We start from the raw sequence: 24030 nt of genomic DNA on the forward strand, positions 1-24030 counted from the left end.
ACATGCATGAGGCCCACACTAAATAAAAATGAATCTTTAAAAAGAGATAGAGTAAGAAAAAGGAAAACCGTTACTAACCAAACCGTGGGCAATATCCTTCTCTTGATTATTTTTGAAGTATAATAGCAAGCTGGTTGGATTGGGAGAGCTGGCTCAGTGGTTAAGAGCACACACTACTCTTGCAAAGGATACAAGTGTGGTTTCCAGTGTGCGGCCTCAGTTGGCTCACAGCCCAGGGCCAAGGAGACTGATGCTCTCTTCTGGACTCCATAAACACCTGAACTCACACCCACATTCCTACATACAGATATACACAAAGACAACCCACATGCCTACACACAGATATACACAAAGACAACCCTCATGCCTACACACAGATATACACAAAGACAACCCACGTGCCTACACACAGATATACACAAGACATGTAAAGAATAAAATTGCCCAGCAGTGGTGGCACACTTCTTTAATCCCAGCACTAGGAAGGCAGAGGCAGGTGGACCTCTGAGTTCAAGGCCAGTCTGATCTACAAATCAAGTTTAGGATAGCCAGGGCTACACAGAGAAACTCTGTCTCAAAAAAATCAAGGAAAAGAAAAAAAAAAAAACCCAAACACACACACACACACACACACACACACACACACACACACACACACACACAAAACATTTTTAAAAAAACAAGGATAAATAAATAAATAAATCTGAATTACTTTTACGATTTTTCTTCGGGAAGTTAGGATCACAATTTCAGCAAATATAGAATAGTAACCTTTATCTCTTAATTAAAAGATTGTTACTCACAAGGACCATAATTATCCTATACACAATAATACACAGGATTTTAAAAGTAGCATAAATTACTTTAATACTTTACCTAACAAAAATAATTTGGGGGTTTGAGGGTATAGCAAATGGTAGAATTCATCAAGTTAAATACGTATGAGCTCTGGATTTAATCTTCCCCAGAAAAAGGGCAAACAAAGAAGAAAGAGTAGCCATGGTGTGGATAATTTAGCAGTAAATCTTTTCAGTGCCAAAATTACTGTAAATTTCCAAGTACCTGTTTTGTCTGTAGTATATTACTTATTTAAAAATGGAAAATAGATCTTCAAAAGCTAATAGTTCTCTCAATACCAATTTTTTCCTATCAAATACAAAGGTACATTTCCATAGCCAATCCATTTGTGACAGCTGTGGTTCTCCACACCTCAAACACTTTGAAAATACAAATATAATCATAATCACAAACAGCATACATAGCAATTTCTAAACTGCAGCATGCAAAGCTGTAATCTAGCATCCAATCGCTTGTCATGTGGACTCGGCCTTCCCAGGTATGGTGTCTTGGTTCAGCAGCTATGCGTGTGTGAGAGCTACCATGGATGCTCACAGAACCACAAGCGCAGGCACTATGATCCTGAGGTTGCCCATGGGGAGGGTCATCGAGACAAGAAACCTTGTGACTCGGGTTCATTCTCCAGAATTTTCTTCTCCACTTCCTTTAATGTCGTCCTTGTTTCCCTTACAAGAATCCTGGCTGCTGGTATCGGTTAAATAGTTTTCTTCCTCATTCTCTCTCTCTTCTCCATAAGAGCTAAAGAAAGAAATGTATCAATCAGAGGGGAAATGTGTCGTTTTCAAAGGTACATGGCCTGTGTTACCATCATGTAGGCAGTGTTAAGTCCATAGGCTCCACCTATAGCAGGAAGCCCATAGCAGCACCAATGTGGAAATCAAAGGTTCCCGGCAACTAATCTATCTTGAAACTTGACTCCTTGTGTTTCAATCGAAAGCAGGCCATTGTATATCTATATGTATATGTATATCTATATCTAATTTATATCTATATCTAATCTATATCATCTGTATCTATATATCTATATGTGCGTGTGAGAGAGAAATATAAGCTTGCTGTAGGAACAAAGTGTTTTATCTGTGTAATATTTATATTACATGATAAAATAGTAGTATATCTTACAACAGTTCACATGCATTCCCTTAAGAAAGAAGATTTTTTTAAACAATAGGAAAGCCCAGAGTCTGATGCCCTGCAAATACACTACCTTTCTTTATCGGACGTGCAGCTTCTCAGCTCTTGCCTGGTGATGTTTTCAGACACTTTTCCACTTTGGCCTTTCTCTGAAACAAACTCCTCAGAGAGTCCTAGTGCTTTTAGAGTGTTAGAGTAACGCCTTTCTGCAGCCATCCTTGCATTTCTCTACAGGAGAGACAATCCTTTTTAGATGAGAGCAAAGGCTATACATTTTTATTAAGATGTATAGATTTAAAAGCACCGCTGAAAATTAGGATCAATAGTGTCAGCGATTGAAATATGCTTCTTCTATGACTGACAGTGACATGTGTAGACATGGGCCAAGAGAGACTCACACATGTTCCTGACATGTGTAGACATGGACCAAGAGAGGCTCACACATGTTCCTGACATGTGTAGACATGGACCAAGAGAGACTCACACACGTGCCCCCACTACAAGAATGCATCTTTAATAACCAGCACGGTGAGCATCCAAAGCCTGTCAACATTTGGGTAGGTAATAAGCTGTCCTTTCACAAGAGAAAAATGACATAATGAAAATTAATAACCTGGCAGATAACTTACAAACCTGACATCGAGAAAAAGGCATGCGTAGAAGAATACAAAAGAACACATCTAGCCAACTCGGTTAGCCCAAGTCCAGAAACAGGAAAAGCTAGAAACAAGGCGGTGTGTGCGGATCCCACGTTAGAAGCGCGGACGTCTAGAGGTGGCTTAGTGTTGACCTCTGATGAGTCTTTTAAGATTGCATAAAACACCCCCAAAGAACATCAATAAGGAAACTGGTTAATGATCTACAGGTGGTGCAGTCTCAGTAATGAAGAGGCCGAGGCTGGGGGAGGATTAGCACAACTTCAAGGCTAGCGTGGCCTACACAATGAGTTCCAGACCAGCCATCAGAGATATACAACAAGACCTGTCTAAAAAAAACGAAAACAAACAAACAAAGGTCATGTGTGTGACTGCAGATGGGAAGGCAGGACCACAACATGTGTGGGACGGCTCCTTTATGCAGCTTGTATAGTTCTCGGTCTTACTCGCCATGATATCAGCCCATCAAAAATAAAATCAGCCATGCTGTTATCTTTACTTCATGGAAGAAAAACTGGATATTTACAGCTGAGTTTAAATCCCTTGAATGTCACTTCTTGGTCCACAGGAATTTTAGTGGTCCCTTTGTAGCTGTAGCTAATTAAGGGCTCACTGGTGGAGCCTTTAGAAAGGGCTGTAGCTCACTGGTGGAGCGTTGATACAGGCACGCTTGGGGCTCTGCGTAAATCTTAAATACCACAGAAAAACCAACAACCTTCCCCCCACCCCCCGCCCAAAATGGCTTAAATCCCAGCAGCAGACAGCTTGTTCCACAAAGCCAGGGAGGGCTACACAACGAGCCCCCGTCAGAAACAAAACAAGACAACAGCACAGTTGCTACAAGCCAGCCCAGAGCCCACCAGCTTCAGGTAACTACATCATGACAAAGTGCTCAGCTTGCTGTCATGGCTTTGAGCCAAGCTTAGCTCCTCTGAGTGGATCTTACAAGAGATCTGAACCTCCAAGGTTCACAGCTCAGTTCTGGTGGACCAATATTAGCCTGTATGCAGAATGTGAGGCAGCGCCCAGTCAACACCCAGCTGGGAAAATGGGAAAGCATAGTTGCTCTATCTAGGGTTCTGCAGGAGAAGCCAAAATAGCAACGATCAATTTTGAGAGCCAAGACCATGTCCTCCGGGATACTCCGGGAGACTGAAAAAGACACACAACTTAAAACTTCTGTTAAACTGCACCACTGTCAATAACAATAGTTTTTAAACAATGGAAGTGAGACAGGGTTCCCTGTGTAGTTCTGGTCCTATGTGGACCAGGCTGGCCTTGAACTCAGAGATCCACCTGCCAGTCCCTCCCAAGTGCAGGGATTAAAGGCGTGCACCACTACATTTGACTGCCCTCATAGGCCCTAGGGTCACTGAGGGGCTCTTGCCTCAAAAATCAAATTAGTGATTGAGGAAGGTATGTAACACTGACCTCTGGTACACACACACACACACACACACACACACACACACACACACTGAACTGAAACCAATGAGAGGAATGAGAACTGTGCCCAGACAGAACATCTGAGGCATCTCTGAATGCCCTGAGAACAGTACATCCCAGGCCTGGGATATATACCAAGTGGTAGAGTGCTTGCCTAGTCTGAAGTCCTGGGTTCAATGCCTAGGACCACCTAAGCCAGGAGTAGTAATATAAATCTATAATCCCAGCACTCAGAAGGCAGCAGTAGAATCAGAAGTCCAAGGTTATCTTTGGCTTTATAACCAGTTTGAAGCCAACCTGGGCTCCATGAGACCCGTTTAAAAAAAAAAAAATTCAAAGCTATGAAGTAAGAGAATTCAACTTAATAGTTCAGTTAATAGACCCTGTGACTTCCATGAACGAGGACAACATGGTTGCCCCTGTAACCCTCACAGGTACTTCCCACTGGAGGACCGTGCAATGGAAGGGAGATTTCAATTGGCTTCTAAAAGTGGGCAATGAGTAAAGCTGCCAGAGAATTTATTGAATGACAGCGGCTAATTAGCAGCCACAGTCACAGGAAAACTTGAGACTTCAGGGGAAAATGTACTAATTTATGTTAACAAAACCAAAATAGTGGTCACTGGATGCTGACTCGTCATTTAGCACTTGGCAGCAAGGCGAGCAATCTGTGGCCGATGATGGTCGTCCTTTGCCTTCACCGTGCAGAGCTGGAGCTGTAATGGTGAGAGGAAGGCTCGCCTACTCTTCCACTATCCTAGGCCCCCAGCTCAAAAGGACTAGTTTTGTCTTTTTAAAGATAACACATGGGGGCTGGAGAGATGGCTCAGTGATTAAGAACACCGACTTCTCTTCCAGAGGACCTGAGTTCAATTCCCAGCAACCACAGGGTGGCTCACAACCAATGGGATTCAATGCCCAATTCTGGTGTGTCAAGATAAAGTCTACTCATATAAATAAAAAATAAAATAAAATAAAAAAGATAACACCTGATGGGAAGTTATCATCAATACCTTCGTTCAAGGTAAGAGATATTTGATCAGCAAGGTTTCGTTGTAGTAGTTCTTTGTTTATTTACCAGTTGCTGAGTGGAGATTGGCAAATGATGAGGAGAGATTGCTCCAAGGGAACAGAAAACTCGAGGGCCAAAAGTAGAGGAAGCTGTTAGCTACAAGGTTAATTTGCCGTCCACGTGCCCCCCACTGATGCCATGCTCTCTCTGGTGCTTAGGAACCATGGGAATTCGCAGCCTGAGAGACTTGTCTGTTATGCTAGGATTCATAACTAATACATCAGGATGACGCTCTTAGCTTGGGCTAACCCAGAAAAGAAAATGTACAATCTAGTCTGGCCAATTTTATCCCAACTCTTAGGTTCTCCCATAGCTATACATTATAGTAGGTGCTGGGAGTTCAAACATTAAGCCATGACCCTTAAAGGCTATTAGCTAACAGGGCAGAGAGACAGTGCACAGATAACCCCCATACCTTGGTGAGAGGGATACAGACAGACCTGGTAAGGTCATGCAGGAACACAAGGAAGGCCATGAGACCGTGACTGTGAGCTAAGGTGTGTGTGAGTCTGAGCTAAGAAAAGCTACAGTCGTCAGGGCATTCAGAAAACAGCCTGATTAAAGGGCCTGGATGGCTCAGAGTCTGCACAGTAAGGGAACTAAATGAGCAGGTGAGGTGCTAGGGAGAGGGAGTGGACGCAGGCCTGGGAAGTGCTGGGCTGTACATTGTGATGTGGGTGTATGCCCAGCTGCCTGAATTCCATCCTAGCACCACATAAAGCCAACTGTGGTAGCACAGACCCATAATTCCTGAACTTAGGAAGTACAGACAGGAGTGACAAACTTAAGTTCACCTTGGCTATGTAGGAGTTTGGGGCTGAGATACTTGAGACCAAGTCTCTAAAATCAAGGCTGACAGGAAACACAGAGGTGCTTTACATACTGTTCTGTGACTTGCAAGTTTCTCTTTTGGGAAAGGGTTATGGGAAGCAGATCAACTTGGGTTTTGGGTTTTGATCCTAGCTTTACCATTTACTAACCATACACCTCACTACTCACCTCCCCGGAACCCGAGTTTTCCACCTATGATATGATTACCTCCCGTCCTGAGGTAACCCCACTGGGGAGGTCAATCATAAGACCCTTTGAGGTCACCATTGAAAACGGGACTGAAAGGCCTCCATGGGAAGTAACGACTGTGCTGTTGTCAAGATGTACTAAGGAGAATGGGGAAGCAGAGAGATCGGCTTTTGTTTTTTAATGCTTTAAGGCCTGGAGAGATGGGTCAGTAGTTACGAGCACTTATTTCTCTATAGAGGGCCTAGGTTCAATTCACAGCAATCATATGGTGGCTCACAATTCCAGTTCCTCGGTATCCAATACCCTCTGACATCTGTGGGCAATAAATGTACATGGTGCCCTCACAAAACAGTCATACACAAATAATCAAACTAACTAACTAAATAAATATCCAATTTAAAATGCTTTTAAGAGACAGTCTCACTAGGTTGCATACAATGATCATACACGAAATGGTTGGATTCATCAGAGACCCCCCCAAGATATCCTGAAGCCTCAGCAGAATAAGAACCAGGCTGACTAAAAAGAACAGACACTAAAGAAAACTGGCAGGAATGTCTTGAGATTCACGGGGTTAGTGACATGGTCTTTATTGAGCTATAAGCCTTATCAGATCTTAAGTAAAATTACTTCCTTGGTGGACTGGATGAAGCTGCCTCAGAAGCAACTGTGGGACACAGTAAGATGGAACACACACGTGGAGGCCAGGGGTACTGAGAAACAGGAAGCTGGTAATGGCCCTACATTCCAATAAACACAACCTGGGCGACTCTTTCAAACAGCATCGGCCTCTTTTGTAATTTTGCATCTTGTTCCTCCAGTTCTTGCCAATATTCTTTCATCCTGGCCTTTTCATTCCTTCTAGAATCAGATAAAGAGAATGGCATTTTAAAAGGTCAGCTACAGAAGCTTTGTTAGGACATTCACTTATTCACTTCAGAAGACAAGTCAGGAAATGAGAACACAGTTCAACTCGGTTCCTTTTCTAAACTGGCAAGATTCTCATAAATCCAGAATAAAAAGCCCAGGTTTTGAAGACACACAGTGTACTGCCCTGGGAATGGTCTGGTCATTTTGATTTCAAAAGTCTTCAAGGCAAAAAGACTTCAAACTTGCCTGAAAAGGTGTTTTATATATAAGTGTACAAAAGCAAGAAAGTCTGGTCCAAATAGGTATCTTAAAAAATATTCTTTTAAAAACAAGACTCTGAAACTGGGCAGTTGTGGCACATGCCTTTAGTCCCAAACCTTTGAGGCTGAGGCAGAAGCAGGCAGATCTCCTAGTTCGAGGCCACCCTGGCCTACAGAGCTAGTTCTAGGGCAGCCTGGGTACACAGAGAAACCCTGTCTCACAAACCAAAATGAAAAAAAAAAACCTGCTTTTCTTCTTCCCTGAGTGAGATCACCTAATGGGCAGTGGCAACATTTATCAAGTGGGAACAGGTAAAGGAGAAAATGGGGTTCATGAATTTATCAACAGAGGACAGAGCCAAAATGCATGAACATCACTGTGCTTACCCTTTAGACAAGATCCCACAGTGAATTAAACTTCACTGTTTTTTTTCTCTGTGTAAGATATACTAAAAGTAACCAAGACAAGAGTGTTTCATGGGTACAGAAATTATTATACTTTACAATAATTAATACTTTATAATAATTACGCTTACTCGGAGTAAGTTGCTATTAACTTCCCACAGGTAAATACTATATTCCTAAGGAAGTTTTTGCTCAAGTTCATCAAACTAGGCTCTATTAGTGGGCTACTACTATCCCGTAGCAAAGGAATACTCAGTGTTAAAAGCAGATTATATATATATATATATTTGGATCTTAAAAGTTATTAAGTCCCTTTAATCCTAGCACTTGGGAGGCATAGGCAGGTGGATTTCTGAGTTTGAGGCTAGCCTGGTCCAGGACAGCCAGGGTTATACAGAGAAATCCTGTCTCCAAAAACAAAACAAAACAAAAAAATCAGTTAATAAGCCATATTACTTACCCAGCTTTGGAGGAGAGCTTTTCTTGTTTAGGCATGACCATTTTTATGTGCAATGTTTGGGATGCTGGTTTTCAGACTCTGCTCTACAGAATTCTAGTGGTATTCTGCAAAGGATTGTAGGTGTTCTGAGGCTGCTATTAGCTTCCACAGGGGAACAGTCACGAGAGGCAGCATGTTCCCACGATGCATCCATTCAAACCATGGATTTGGTAAAAACTTAAAACAGAACTCCCTGACTTATTTGTTAATTGAGAAAAATATTCTGGGCTAATAAGGCCAGATCAGCCAGTTGATGTACAAGGTCCTGGCTTTGATCCTCACAGCCCCAGCACCAGATATATAATGTCTGTGTGTACGCGCTCTCGTGTGTGCGTGTGCATGTGCGTGTGTGTGTGTGTGTGTGTGTGTGTGTGCGCGTGTGTGTATACTGTATGTAAATATGCCAAATATTTACATAATTTATAAATAAGAACATACTTATATAAATAAGAAGGTTTTGAGCTGATTTTAAAGCAGTTATTAATTATAGCCATAACAGAAAATGCTTCTGTTCCACATTGTCTCATGGTTCTCACTATGGAGGTGAGTAAATACACTGACTGTCATCCTAATATGTGTATGTGTACATATATATGTAACAGTTGAGTACAAACAGCCAAAGATTATTTAAATCCATAAATTACGATACCATAGTATTTTCATATCTAGGTATTCACTAGCTACAAGGAAAGGAAAGGAGAGGAGAGGAGAGGAGAGAAAGGAGAGGAGAGGAGAGGAGAGAAAGGAGAGGAGAGGAGAGGAGAGGAGAGGAGAGGAGAGGAGAGGAGAGGAGAGGAGAGGAGAGGAGAGGAGAGGAGAGGAGAGGAGAGGAAACCAAGTTTGGCAGCTGATGTTGGAGTTTCCAGGCTCTTCCACGGTACCTGAGATCGGTTACCCTGGATTTAACTATCTGAGACAAGCTCTGGTGCGAGCCATAAGCCTTAACCCGGGTTGCCAGGAGTTTCTGCAAGTCTTTCATTCTTTGCTTCTGTTTAATTAGGATCCGATTTCTTTCTTCTTCCAACATTTTCTTTTCCTCAAGAGATTTCCTGAGGGCAACAAACTAAGGCTTAATTCATTTTAAGCCAAGGATGAAGCTATCCCGCAAAGATTTAACAGGGGATAACTCAAAGGCTGGAAAAAAAAAGGGGGGTGGGGGGGCCACCTTTTGACCAAAACCTTAATTGTGGCATTGGAAATCCAAGTGAGGCGGATTGTGTAAGCTTATCTACCGATCCCCGAGTAAAAACGCAAATCACATTTGTTTCTTAGAAGACTGTTCTTAGCAAATGATTCTCTACCATGTCATACAATACCTTCCAGATAATTTAGTAAATTCTAATTTAACAAGGTAAAACACACAAGACTTCATATGCCAATTCAGCAACCATGTGACAGGGAGTGTTCATCTCGGCGGCTTACCTGATGGCTTGCTCCCGCCCTCGGGAAGACGCGGTGGGCAACGGTGGGCTGCATTCACGAGGCCTGGGCTTCATGTACGCGCTTCTTCTGGGTGATTTACGCCGAGGAGACAGATTAGGCCTGCATGTTTCTCTCAAATTTTCTTCATCTGCTCTGATGTCTACCAAGAGTTTCTGTCTTTTATCATTGTCACACTGGGATTCGAGAAGACAACACTGTTCACAAAGCACTGGGCATTTCAGAAAGCTGTGTTCAGAGTCGGATTCCCTCCATTTCTCCAAGTCTCCAGCACTTGGGCTCAGGTACCTACGCCTGTGTTTACCCCTTAGCTTGGCAGAACTTCTGGGGTCCCTGAAACGTCTGTAAGTTGACTGACTGGGCCAAGGTGAATTCTGTAGGTCTCTGGCCTTTGGCTGCATCCTGCTGTCCCCATAGAGTTCCTCCTTAGGCTTGTCATTTGCAGCTGGCCGGTAAATAAAATGAGGCACAGGTCTGGCTTTAAACTGCTTCGTTTTCCTTTTAGCCCTAAAAAGGTCTCTCAGCTTCTTCTCACGGACTGCTTGCTTCTGTTCCTCCCTCGCAATGAACTTAAAGGGCTTCTGGGAGGCCAGGAGCGCAGCCTTGCTCTTCTCCCGAACCTTCTTCCGACGCTCCTCACTCTGCTTGACTAGATCCTCGTAAAGGGGAAGGAGCACGCCGGAAGGAACAGGATTGGCTCGGAATTTCTTCTTACACTCTGCTTCGTCCTCGTTCTCCTTGAGCAGCTTCTGTCTCGTTTCCAGGTCTGCCCGAGCATTCGGGGCCTTCTCTCTCCGATTCTGCTCCCTTACTGTCATTTCAAAGGGCACAGGCACTGTAATCTTGGGCGTCCAGGATTTAGGCTTCTTTCTTTTTTTCTTAGCTGTTTGGAGGTCCGAGTCATACTGAATATAATCTTCAACAGAAAAGTCGTTCCACATGTTGTTTATGAGTTCCTTGGCATAGGTCATCGCTCTGCCATCCCCAGGAGTCCTTCTCTCTAGGTTGGACAACTCATCAGTAGTCGTGGACAAGGAGGGCGACCCATTTAGGTCAGGCTCTGAAAGTGAGGTCACTGACAAGGCAGGATGTGAGCAGCTGTTTTCCGATGCAGAACTAAGGAAGAATAATAATTAGAGTACACTTCCAATTTTATGTGGCCAAATGTTAGAATTAATGTAATTACAGATTTTCTAAGATTAAGGTATAGTCAGTTAGAAGAGAGTAGCTGTCTAAGGGGCGTGACAATATCAGTTTTCTTTAGAACAGAGCTGAGATGACTATGAATTACCTAACACACTCTCAGTTTTCAGAGAAGAAACTTGAGTCATCAGCTGCCCCTCCTGTCTTACTTTTATTCATCCCCATCCCCTCTGTGCTTCCCAGAGCCAGCATCCTGACCATGTCTGACCGTGTTACTTCTACCTAACACTTTCATCTTTGCTATAAAGTCTAACCTACCTGTCAGTCAGGACTGGCCCCTGCTTACCCAGCAGTCTTACCCCTCTCTAGACTAGTCATCATCCTTGAAGCCTTCTCACATGACTTCTTTCCACCATGCATGTGTGGGTGCACATGGTTGCTGCTGCCCTGAAGGCTCCTGCTTGCTTCCTGTATCCGCTTTGCCTCTTATTTTTCTCCAGTTTGAACTCAGTTAGGCATGCTGGTGCATGCTAGTGCATGGCAAGACTGGAAAGACAAGGGGCTCAAGGCCAGCCTCAGCAACATAGTGAGAGCCTGTCTCTTATGCACTGAGGGTTTGATTCCTAGAATTGTTTGGGGGAGGGGATCATACTTATGTATGACACCTTTGTTGAAAATACTTTCCTGCCCCTACCAGCACCTGGGCATGACCACTGTTCCTTCTGTTTCTGAGACACTGGAGTGTCATGTTGTACTGCAGGTCTGCTGTTGAGGTTTGGTCTGTTGCCATTGTTGTAATGCTAAATTCTGTACCTGAAGGTCTAAACCTGTAAGAACGTTCTCAAAAGCTTGTGTGTTTACAAGCTTTTGTGGTGCAAACCTTGTTTCTTGATTTAAAACTACTGGTTAAACAAAATGACAGCCAATTACTGGAGGTATTATGCCTATGCAACTCATTTAAAAATAGAAGATTTAGTGCCAGTCCTTCTAATAGCTGATGTCACAAACTGTTTAGGATAATTAAGTAATGCAAGTTAACAGTCAGTCAGTCAAGCTCATGGTCTTGTCAGATACTGGTCTGGATTATCACAGAAATAAGTATCCTGGGTTGTAGAGATAACAGTAGCTGGATATGGGTAACATTTGCTTGTTCAGATGTGCTATGAGTAGATTGATGGTCTTCAAAAACTCAGAGACTCACAGAATATGGCATTTAAAGATATTTTTATTTATTTATGGCTTTTTTTGACATTGAGACATGTTAGGTCCAGGCAACACCTCATTCAACTTGGAAGAAGACTGTGAACATGGAAAGGCCTCATTTGCCTCAGTCATGGCAAGCTAGACACTAGGCAAAGAAAATGCCCTCACTTATCTGCAGACAGAATGCTGTCCAGAAAGGACAAACAGATGCAGGGAAGTCAACTGCCAAACTCTGCCAATACAGAGTAAGCAAGTCCTTTATAATTCCTGCTTTATAAAAGGTCTGTCAGCTACTCTGGGCCAGAAGGATGAAGATAGATGCTCCAACGTTATAGAGAATATTAGGGACCATCCAGGTGGTCAGCTGTCTCTGTCATTTCTATGATTTTTGGAAGCTGCATCCTTGTGCCTACTGCACACTCAGGTAATATTTATTCCTTCTCAGGTCTCTGATGGGGTTGAAGACTAGATAGTCATAGTCTTACTATAAGCTTAAGTTGTTTAGTATTTAAGAGGATGCTCTAGGTCTACAAAGGTAATTTTAGGATGGTAATATAAGGTAGGATTGAAACTGATTTAGATACAGCTCTGAACTCACCAGGATAGAATAAATAATAGAATACTGTATCCTGAGCTGCCAAATACAGACTAAACTTTTTGAATGTTAACTCTTACCTAATAATTTTCATAATAATTTCATAATTGTCCCTAGGGTAGTTTGATCATTATCATAAGAGAAAGAATCTTTTTATTTAGACAAAAAAGTGAAATTGTTGAGTTGGTCTGTTGTCATATATTGTAATTCTGTACCTGAGGGTCTAGGCCTACAAGTGAGTTCTGTTTACAGGCTTTTCTTGAGCAAACTTTGTTTCTTGATTTAAAACTATTGGTTAAATAAAATTAGCTACAGCCAATTACTGGAGGAATTAGAAGTAGGTGGGTTTTAAGTTGAGGGTGAAGAAGAGACAGAGAGGAGGATAGGAAAGAGGAGAAGATGCCTTGGGGTCAGAATCTTAAAGTTATGGCCATGAGGGCTGGTCAGCTGGAGTGAAGAGCAGCCCAGATGGAACATAGTAAGTAATAACTTGCGGTTATCGATAGGAAAGTAGATTCTGACAGCATGGAGGGTAGATGTCTGCCCAGCCCCAGTGCTGACTGAGACTTATTGTAAATAAATAACAAAAGCTGTGTCTTTTATCAGAGAACTGAAAGATTAAAGGTAAGGTTGAGCCTCCAAATGAGACTAATTTTTCCCCCACAGTGTCTGTGACCTCCTTGGGGATGTCAGAGCTCAGACAGCTCTGACACACTGATAATAATAATACAGTCAGCTGACCAGCTGGGTTAGGTAAATGATCAGCTTATGGTTTCAAAGGAAGCAGGTCCACAGTAGAAAATGAACCTTGAAACTAGATTGCTTTTAAAAACAGAAATCAAAACCTACCATCTTTAATGGGCTCATCTTTTAATTTTTAAAATTAAAATGTAATTTTCGTTATTTAAGAGGACTGGCTGGGCACGGTGGCACACACCTTTAATCTTAGCACTTGGCAGTCAGAGGTGGGTTAATCTCTGTGAATTCAAGTCCAGCTCACTATTTACATAGTGAATTCCTGGACAGCCAGGGCTGCACTGTGAAACCTTAACTCAACAACAAAAGGCCCAGCTCAAACAAGGCAAGGCTGCATGTAATCCCATCATCTGGGAAGTGGAGGTGAGAGAATCAGGGGTTCAAGGTTATCCTTGGCTACAGTACAAGTTTGAGGCTAACCTGGACTACATGAGACTGTCTCAAAAAAAAAAAAGAAAGAAAGAAAGAAAGAAAGAAAGAAAGAAAGAAAAGAAAAGAAAGAAAGAAAGAAAGAAAGAAAAGAAAGAAAAGAAAGAAAGAAAGAAAGAAAGAAAGAAAGAAAGAAAGAAAGAAAAGAAAGGAAAGCCATGATGGCTCATGCGTATAATCTCAGTACTTGTGAGGCTGAGGCAGGAGGAGCGCCCAGAGTTTGGGGCCTGTAGAGGAATTGTTCTGATGCTTTGATTTAATCGGGAATCTGTGTTTACTGACACTGAAGGTCCTTGCCCCCAATTGGTTTTTGATCTATCAATAAAGATGCCAGTGGCCAATGGCTGGGCAGAAAGAAAGAGGCTTCTAGGTTCCCACAGGGGAGGAGAGAGGAGAGGGCAGGAAGAGGAGACTTAGAGACTTGGGAGAGAGAGACAGAATAGACTCAGAGCTGTAGGGGAGATCTTCCAAAATGTAGGTGGAAAAGGAAAGTGGCCCATGGAAGGGCAGCCCAAAAGTGTCTTGGGCAGCAAGACCAATGGGCTTCACAGAAGGTAACTGGGCAACTAAGCTGAGGGCAGATTTAGAGATATTGAGCTAGGAGTAAAGTTCAGGGCACACTAGCTGTGGGAAGCTTAGAAGAGCCCAGCCACCAGAGCCACTAAAGCAGTTTAAAAATAAGCGTGTGTGTATGTGTGTGTGTGTGTTTCATCTGTGTATCTGAGATAGCTGCTGGGTGTGGGCGTGCACCTCCAACCAGCCAGGAGCACAAAGTAGAGTAGCCAAAACTCTCACAACAGAGGCCAGCTTGGAACGTGGTAAACTCTAAGTCACCCCACAGTTACCTGACAGCAGCCAGGCTAGCCTGACCCACTCACTATAAAAGGGCAGCTTGTCCCCTCCTTGCTCTTCTTGCCCTCTCTTGTTTCTCTCTTGTTCTTTCTCTGCTTCCCTTCCTCCTCTCCTTATTCCCTAACCCCCCTCTCTCCTCGTGCTCATGGCCGGCCTCTACTTCTCTTCCCTTCCCCGTTACCCTTCCCCCTCTGCCTTCTCCACCTCTACTACCCTCTTAACTCCCCTCCCCATGCCCTGAATAAACTCTGTTCTATACTATACATACCAACGTGTGTCTGGTCCCTCAGGGAGAAGGGATGCCTCAGCACGGGCCCGCTGAGGCGTCCTCTTTTCCAATACCTTACTTACCACACCTCCATAGAACATATCTCCCTTCTCTTTGTCTTGTTATAAACACATCATATGGAGAATACAACCATGTTTCACCTTCATATATGACCAACACTAGGAAGGACATTTAGAAGTACATACTGTGGGGACTTTCTTCCATACTTCATCCAAGCATTTATCTTAGCTCAGTCCACAAATGACAATGACGAACTTCTCTAGAAGAGACTTACCTAGAAGAATCGTCCCTGACGAGCTCTGCCTGGATGTCCTTTATATTTAGCTTGTCCTGGCACATTTTCTCTAATTTTGCCATGGTTTCTACATGGGCAGCCTTCAGGTCTTTGAGTTTCCTAAAATACTCTTCATCAGAGTGGTAAATATCAGAGAAGCTCATAGTGTCCTCGAATGTCACCTCTTCGTCCTTCCCAGGAAAGTTGTGACAACCTGCCTGATGGGAAGAGAACCCTGTTATCTGCTGTTTGAAATTAAATAACAAATTGACAGTGGTCCAAATGCTGATTCTTACAGAAGTCTCACTATGTAGCCTAGGCTGGCCTCAAACTCCGTATGTAGACCAGGCTAGCACTGAACTAGTGATCTGCCTGCCTCTGCCTCCTGATCCCTGAAATCAAAGGCGTGTGCCACCATGGCCAGGTTCCTAGATAACTGACAGTTAATATTCATGTGATGTCACTGACATCACATCTATTCTGCAGAAGGCAGACTAGAACTCAGCTACAAGGATTTTGACAGGAAGCCTCTTCTGAGGTGTGCAGTTTTTTGCTGAGAGACTAGCAGCTGCTGCTCCTGTGCCCAGAGCCAGCTCCTGAGGGACTTCTGCCTCAGGGCTCCAAGGGTGTGCAGTGGACAGGGGGCAGGAATGGGGCTAGGGACAAAGTTCTCAGTGGCTCTCCAGGGAGCCCAATTGGGTTTATCTTGGAGGGGGAAAGGACACAGGATAGGGCAGAGGAGAGTTGCTGCTGTGGGCCGCAAGATGAGTGATGTCCACAGGTGGCAGACACTTAGGGCATGAGAAGAGAACATGGAGTCGTGTGTGGCTGGAGACTCCACACACCTCAGGACTGGAGCTTCTGATTGGGCTTCCTCTCCCCCACTACCCATCTCTCCCTTCTTCTAACTAAGGAGAGAAAAACCTCAGTTTCTAGAGATGGAGAAGTTGCTTAATTCTCAAGTGTTTGCTATGCTGAGTTCAACTCCTAGAACCCATGTTCTAGAAAAAAAAAAAAAAAAAAAAAAAAAAAAAGCCAGACATGGTGACATAAATTTGTAATCCCAGCACTGGGGATGTGGGGACAGGAGGGTCCCTGAAGCCTAATCAGTGAGACTTTCCTCAAATAACAGCAAACAGCAGCACTGAAGAATGCCATAGCATAGAAGTTGTTCCCTGGCCTTTGTGCATGTGCACACACACACACACACACACACACACACACACAGGTATGTGCACCTAAACATACACATAACACACTTATATTTACTTAAATATAAGTAAATTATATTTACTTATAAATATAATTTTTAATGTTCTCAGTTGACAAATGTTAGATTATGTATGATACTATGTATAAAGGGCCATCAACCATGGTTTTAAATTTAGCCTACCACCTTGAACACACTCAAAACCAAACAAAGTATATTCCCAAGTTAGATTCATAACAATCTCAGAAAGTAAGTCTGTTTAACCTCTCCAATAGGAAAATTCAGAAGAGTCCGTTATAAATAATACTTTGGGCTGGAGAAGTATCTCAGTTGTCAAGTATTTGCCTATTATGTACCAGGCTATGGGTTCATTCTGCACATTGAGAAAGGAGGGGATGATGGATAAATAGATGGATAGACAGATGTATATTTTTAAACTATGTGCATACATGTATAAATGGGTGAGTGCAAGTGCCATGGAGTCCAGAAGTGGGTGTTCAATCCCCTGGAGCTGGAATTATGGGTAGTTTTAAGTTGTCCACTGTGGATCCTGGTAACCAAATTCCAGTTCTCTGCAAGAGCACCAAGTGTTCTTAACCACTGTCTAGCCTTAGACTTTTGTTGCTCTTAGAAGAAGATTCTTCTGGTATTATCCCACTTGGGATAACTTCAAGAAAACAAATGAAAGAAAACAATTTTTCTTCAACAGAACTGATATGTAGAAACTTATCAACAACTCACAGGACCAAAGAACTAATGTATGTCACGCAAGGCTCATAGGAGAATTATTATTTATATTATATTGTATATATATATATATATATATAATATTTATATTATTTATTAATTATTATTTATATTATTTATATTTGCTGCTTTTGCAGGTGCTGGAACCTCTGGAACTGGAATTATGGATTGTTGTGAGCCACTGTATATATGCTGAGAACTGAACCTGGGTCCTCTGCAAAAGCAGCAAAATAATAATTCTCCTATGAGCCTCCACAGGTACTGCACACATATGACAAACTCACACAAACCTACATACACAACCCACCTCCCAATAAATATTCATAAACCTTAAAAAAAAAAAAGCCATGGGTCACCCACCTTAATCCCAGCACTTGGGAGACAGAAGATGGTAGATCGCTGAGTTCCGGGCTAACCTGGTCTATGGATTGAGTTCCTGGACATCTGAGGTTACATAGAGAAACCCAGTCTTGAAAACAAACAAACAAACAATCAAGCAAACAAACAAACAAACAAACAAAAAAAGTGCGGAGTTCCTGAGGTCTCTGCATTTGATTTGCTCCATCTCTCGAGGATGCTGATGACCCAGAAGTCTGTGCGAGATACTTGCTCACTCCTCACTCAAATGCCACCTCGAAAAAGTCTTTGTTGACTGTCCTCTTTGTACCATGTGTCCTCCTCCTCTGCTTTTTAGAACTATTCAGCCACCAACCATCTACCCCATCCTGGTCCCATGTATATCTGTGTATGTCCTAAGTGGAGAGTCAGCTTACAAAGGCAAGCACTTGTTTGCTTTCTGCTTTTATGTCCCCAGCTTCTAGAAAGGTACTTAGACAAGAAAACATATCCAGTAAATAAATTTGTGGAATGAAAGAACATATAAGTTAGGAACCATTTAAGTTTCCACCAAAGGAAAATAGCAGGTATTTCCTTTGCAAAGGTTGGGCCGTATGAGGACACAGGTCACTGAAGGCTGCACTGAGCTTACTGAGCTTACTGAGTATCAAGGAAAAGGCCTACAATCCAACATAAATGAAAAATGAAAAACCTACACATCAGGCTGTGAACCTGTCAATGTTTTCTATTTGTATGTCCTCTAGTTAAAACAGGGAGCAGCTTTCAGACAGAACATCCACGGCCTCATTCATTCTCTCAGAAAATCTTTCAAAGGTCCTATTTCCATTGTCTACACTAAAACCAGCAAGCTCCTGACCTGGAAGAACTGTGTGAAAAGGAGAAGGAGCAGCGTGAGGAGAGCGGGCCTGGCGAGCTGAACTCACACTTGAGGCTTGAGTGCCCAGTCCACAGTTAACACGAAACATTTCAAATAGGCCCTCCTAGTTTGTTTGTATTTTAACTTAAAACGATGGACGGCTAGGAAATTCTCATTTCACCTCCGCCCTCTGCCCCAGGACTGTTTGGTTTGCAAAACACCATGTGCAATGCCACTGTTTTCCCCCTCCTTGATGTTAAGCTTTCCATGTTGTAAGTGCCACTACAGAAGAAGCTAATCTTGAGAGTGGCTCGACCCACTTACGGATGTATCAACCCTCCCAGCACCAGAGGCTTAACTGGTGTCAGTGCCATAAGAAACTAACTGTCTGTGTTGTAGTCTACAGAGCTTATCTGATGTTCTGGAACTTTTACTAATTTATTTTCTTTTCAGTGCTGACCCTGGTAGCCCCTGGCTGTAATTCCAGCACTCAGAATGCAGAGACAGAAGGATCCTGAGTTCAAGGTCTGAGCTACATAGCCAGGCTGAGGCCAGCACGTGCTACCTGAGATGCTAGGGGCCAGGCATGTCGGTACACATGTCTAATCTCAACATTTGGGAGACAGAGGTTGGCAGATCTCTACGAAGCCAGCTTCCTCTACATAAGTTCCTCTTCTCCATGAGCTCCAAGCCAGGTAGGGTTACACAGTGACTCCAGAGTAGAAGAAAAGAAGGACCAGGAAGCAGAGGAAGAGAAGGAAGGGAGGGTGGAAGGAAGGAAAAAAGAAAGAAAGGAAGGGAGGAAGGGAAGAAGGGATGGAGAGAGGGAGGAAAGAGTTTTACAACAATGTTTAATGAGATATGTGTGCCTCAGCTCCCCAAAGACTGAGACTGTAGCTGTGGGTCATTGTACCCAGATAATGTTTGAGATTTATTGACTTATTTATGTACAAGGTCTTGCTATGTTGTCCAGGCTGGTCTGGAACTCTCCACATGCTCACAGTTCTGACTCCACCTTCTAATGCTCTAACATTAGATGTTTGAAAAGGACAATGTGTTTAGTGGTTAGCACCACAGCTGACGTGTAGCTTTCCAAAGCAATAGACAACATTTGGTAACGACTGACACTAAATTAAACCCTGGGCAATGTCTAGTGGCTACCTGGCCTGCTCGACAGTGTTCCTTTGGGAAATGGCTCTGCCACTCCAGCACCTGTGTCTTTCCCTGCTCTCTTCCTATGCGCCAACTGTTCTTATAACCTTTTATTTCTTAAGGAAAATAGAAAGCACCAGAGGAACACTCACTCCTCTCTCCACCTACAGAACTGCCCCCCTGGGGACACATTCTCTATTCCTAATTTTTAGGGAACTGATGAAGCGTTTGACCATTCATTCACCTTGCTGTTTTTCTCAGTGAGTGTGGGACCCTCTGGGCCCTTGTTCCAGTCCTCCTTCCATGGTGCCTGATCCTTAATCTCTTTTGTCTATTACTTGTCTACTAAATGTTAAGGTTCACTGTCTCTCTGGGTGTGTGTGCATGTGTGTGTGTGTAAGAGAGAGTGTGTGTGTGACTGTATGAGAGTGTATGAGAGTGTATGTGTGTGTTAGAGTGTGTGTGTGAGAGTGTATGTGAAATAGTGTGTGTGTGAGTGTATGTGAAAGAGAGAGTATGTGTGTGTGTGTGAGAAAGAGAGAAAGAGAGAGAGAGAGAGAGAGAGAGAGAGAGAGAGAGAGAGAGAGAGAGAATATGTGTGTATGACAGGCTTTTTCTCTCCTCAGTGACACAGATACAGGCCAGATTAGACCAGATTAAAAGTAGATAAAGGCGGGTTTATTAGGAGGCAGCAGCTCTCGGGTGGGTTCACGGATCTCACAGGTGGAGGTCAGTGAGGTCACACATCCAGGCCAGGGTTTTAAAGAGTTTAGGTGGGGAGTGTTGCCATGCTAGCTTAGAGCTGGGATTGTGTCCATGCATGGTCAGAAACTGAGCCCCGACTCGGGCACTCTCGGGCAGGTTGTCTGAAATTCAGAGACAAGGAGTGATGACATGTTAACCTGAGTTTTCTCCAAGTAGACAGGGAAGCTTTCTCTAGGTTGGTGGGGTTGGCAGAAGGAGGGCAGATGGGGTTTCCCAGCTTGTGCAGGGGATAAGCAGAGGTTCCAGCCGAACATCCAATCTTAGGTGAATTCCCTAGTCACTCTCCACCTTATTTTTTGAGATAGGGCTTTCAGCAAATACCAGGAATCTGCCTATTTCTTCCCCTCCAGCACTGGGATTATAGACAAAAGCCAACATACCAGGTTTGTATTTGGATGTTAGAAACCCAAACTCAGCGTATAACCCAAATCTTCAGTTAGCAGGGCTCTCTGGAACCTAAGTACAACTGGACAAAGTACAGCCCTTTCTGCCACAATGAGCCAAAGTATAAATCAATTTCCAAGTGAATTATTCAAGCTGGCAGTTGTTATAATTACTACTAGTTCATGTAAACTACTCTAGGAATGACACCCATTCTCTCCTTTGGTTCTTAATAACAACTGAATGAGGTAGAAAATGGAGACAATTATAGTCCTTTCATAGACAAAGAAACAGAAGTCATGTCCTAAAATCACCTAGCAAGTAGAAGAAAATGGATTCTGATCCAGGATCCAAATCCTCCCCTTCACTCTAGCATTTCTGCCTCTGTGACCTATGATAGATTGTGTCGAATGATTCTGAACCTCACTGATGGTCAGGGTCTGCTTTACTCTACTTAAGCTTGAAAGATTTGCACAGGCCAGTCGTGGTGCCTCATAGTCTTAATCCCGGTATTTGGAAGATGGAGGTAAGAGGATCAGGAGTTTAATGTCCTCCTTAGCCAGGAATAGCAAGTTTGAGGAAATCCTGGACCAAAGGAGACCCTATATAAAACAAAACAAAACAAAAACAAACAAACAAACAAAAGCCAAGGATGTAACTGTTGGTACAGTACTTGCCTAGCAAGCGCAAACCCTTCAGCCCACCCCAGCACTGCTAAGAAACCAAGTGTGTGGGGGGTACATGCCTGTCTTGGTGTTTTATACCAGCAGAGTGCTGGCTTAAGTTCAAGGTTCCCTACTTTTAAAGGGAAATATATATATATTTTATGGAAATAAATATATATATATATATATTTCCATATATATGGAAAAGAAGTAGAGAGAACAGAAGAAGCCTGTGCCCTCCTGCTAGAAACGCATCCAGGACATAATACTGAAAATGCTTTGTGAAAAGACCTCACTGAACTCGTATCGCCTCTTTAGAAAACTTTGGGATTTGGGCGATTTGTTTATCTGGATGTTTTTCTATATCTGTGGAGCATCTGACCACTGAACTTCAAACATGCTTTCCTAATGGACTGCTAAAATCCACAACTAACCAAAACTGATAAAACACACTTGTCAGTACAACTTATCATCTGAGCTTTTATAAAAAACTATGGGCACATCAGTTTTCCTCAAGGGAAAAAAAAAACCGAAAATTAAAATTAAAAAAAAATCAAAGAACTAAATAATTATTTATTCCCCAAATATGCTGGAAAATAAAAAGAGAGTTCTGTTCTTTGCACACTCTAGAAATAGCTATAAAAAAGGCTCTCCAAGAAAGTTTAGCAGCAATCCTTAGTTGGGGCAGAGGACAGGGAGGGTCTGCATAGGACACCGCATTTTCACCCATCCTGCTAGTGAAGACCACGACAGCCCTCAGACCCTTCCGGGCTCCCACATTACCGACGCCCGCATATGCCACATCCCTTTCTTCTGTTCCTCCTCCATGGCCGCCTCCAACGCCACTGCTACCAAGGACTCTAAGGAGTCTTCGTACTGAGCGATCCTTGCTCCGGTGATGGGATTTGCTGGCGGGTGGAGGCTGGCAGCCGCCAGTCTGGCCTCCTGGTGCAGCGCAGCCATCCAGCCATCGCCCCGCCTCCGAGCCCGAGCACCCCGGGGCGGGTGAGCAGGCGCTGCCGCCTAGCTCGCAGATCTTGGCTTGGGGCGAGAGGTTACTAGGGGCCCGGTTACTAGGGACGCTATAGGAGGTGGCAAAGGACCATAAAGTACGCAACGTCCTTTCTCACTGTCACAAATGCGAGCCCCGACTCCAGCTAAGGTCTAATCATGGTTTCAGACACAAATCTGCGGTTTAACGGGACATTCTAGAAGCATAACTATCTGAAGCTACACAAATGACTACCACAGCAAGTTAAAGTAAAACGCTATCTTCAAGCGAGTTGCTCAATGGGAGCGAGTTGCGCCGGGACAATTACTGATTCCCTTGAACGACACCCAGGTCCCCGGCTAGGGACTGAGCTTTTCTCTGGTTTCTAGCTTTATTTCGGTCTAACTACCTAAACGAGAACGCGAGCGGCATACGGACTTATAGCAGAAAGCGCGTTTTTACTAACTAGATCAACATATTAGGGTACAGAGGAACAGGAAGAACAGGGTGTAGGGTGACCACCCCAAGAAAAGGACAGGCTTTGCAGCGCGCTATTCAATATGGCGGAGAACGCGGTTCATCTCTAATTGACAAGACCCAGCACGAGCTGACCAATCAGAAGGAGAATACTTATTTGTCCCGCCCTCTTTTTCTCCGCTGACCAGTAAGACGCGAGGCAGAGGAAGTGCCTGTCACTCCGACCAGTGAGTGATGGGGTAGCTTGTCTGGGGTTCTGCAGCTAGTTTAGCGGCAGATTGGAGGGGGAGAGAGCCCACAGGGACCACACCCTCCCAGCTCACCCCCACCAACCTCCTGATCGGCCTTAGGTTTTTGGCCGCTTTGGATGGTCTTTCAGTGAAATCTCAGCCACCTGCGACATAACACTCTAACTTAGAAGCCCAGCTAGTGCCCCTGTCCCCACCGCAAGGTTCCAGTAGTTTCTACATTATGCCGCACACCTTCCACAGAACCTGTTTCTGACGCAGTAGCTACCACCCCTTCCTTCCTTGTTCGCCCCTGCGAATTCCCAGCGCATCACCTTCCCCGCCTCCTCTGTTTTGCTGAGCTTGCCTTTTCCAACGCTACTCATGGATACTGGTTAGTTCTGAAAAGCTAGGTGTAGGGAGGGAGCCATAGCCGTCCGAATAACAGAATAGTGACTTCTTGTCAGCCACATGCAACTAGTTCTGTGATGGGATTTGGTGTAGATAACTGAAAAACAATACCTGTCTACAGACTGAAGCCCAAGTGGATGGTTTTAGGAACATGAAATAGTAAATAAGGGGTATGAATGAAAGACATCAGTGTGTACATACAGTAGGAAAGTTTCGGCTGACAGTATTCTAAATTTGCAGACATCTAATAAATAACACAGCTAAAAAAAAGAGAGGGGAGCAGAAATGGGCACATCTGAAAGAAAATGGCATCATAGAAGTGCTTGTGAACTTTTGTATTGAATTGTAATATACAGGATAGTGAAATGAATAATTTTGAATGTACAGTTATATGAATTCTGAAAAAAAAAATGAATACCCATGGAATCACAGGCCAGCTACACAGAGAAACTCTGTCTCAAAAACAAGCAAAAAAAAAAACCCATACATGTTAGTTGATATTTGGGTTTATATTTGAGTAAGATGAAAACAAAGCACAGAAGATGTTAGAGTTGCTCATTAGTATTGGGAGAGGTTCTTGCACACACAGA

The 24030-nt window shown here is 43.5% G+C and overlaps 1 protein-coding gene and 1 long non-coding RNA gene across 10 annotated transcripts in view; one reads left to right on the forward strand and one right to left on the reverse strand.

The window, feature by feature from the left end:
* Positions 1-18956, forward strand: part of LOC143443032 (uncharacterized) — a 53293-nt gene extending 34337 nt beyond the window's left edge. For all 4 annotated transcript variants that reach the window (XR_013111714.1, XR_013111717.1, XR_013111715.1 and 1 more), the window contains 2 exons: positions 17296-17416; positions 18825-18956. This is a non-coding gene — a long non-coding RNA (uncharacterized LOC143443032). The remainder of the gene's footprint in view (positions 1-17295; positions 17417-18824) is intronic.
* Positions 452-22863, reverse strand: Fam161a (FAM161 centrosomal protein A). Of its 6 annotated transcripts, none has more exons than XM_034508368.2 (8): positions 18937-19072; positions 17519-17602; positions 15202-15419; positions 9643-10776; positions 9102-9269; positions 6948-7047; positions 2066-2220; positions 452-1596 (listed from the first exon to the last, which is right to left on the reverse strand). In XM_034508368.2, the coding sequence occupies exons 3-8, from the start codon at positions 15363-15365 to the stop codon at positions 1473-1475; spliced, it is 1845 nt and encodes a 614-aa protein (XP_034364259.1). In that variant the 5' UTR covers positions 15366-15419; positions 17519-17602; positions 18937-19072; the 3' UTR covers positions 452-1472. The 6 variants fall into 6 exon arrangements, with proteins under 6 accessions (XP_034364259.1, XP_034364258.1, XP_076794142.1 ...); XM_034508367.2 differs by having other exon boundaries at positions 17519-17627; positions 18937-19010; XM_076938027.1 differs by lacking the exons at positions 17519-17602; positions 18937-19072 and adding an exon at positions 22118-22863.
* Between the last annotated feature and the right edge of the window lie 1167 nt (positions 22864-24030).

Source organism: Arvicanthis niloticus, chromosome 7, assembly GCF_011762505.2.
Source record: "Arvicanthis niloticus isolate mArvNil1 chromosome 7, mArvNil1.pat.X, whole genome shotgun sequence".
NCBI classification, from domain to species: domain Eukaryota; kingdom Metazoa; phylum Chordata; class Mammalia; order Rodentia; family Muridae; genus Arvicanthis; species Arvicanthis niloticus.

Excerpts from the sequence above, each read along its gene's own strand:
- Fam161a (XM_076938027.1), bottom strand. The coding sequence starts at position 22,297 with ATGGCTGCGCTGCACCAGGAGGCCAGACTGGCGGCTGCCAGCCTCCAC. Across the intron at positions 10,777-15,201 it reads GTCAGGGACGATTCTTCTAG|TTCTGCATCGGAAAACAGCT; the intron begins GTAAGTCTCTTC and ends ATTCTTCCTTAG. Across the intron at positions 1,597-2,065 it reads TGCACGTCCGATAAAGAAAG|CTCTTATGGAGAAGAGAGAG; the intron begins GTAGTGTATTTG and ends TTCTTTCTTTAG.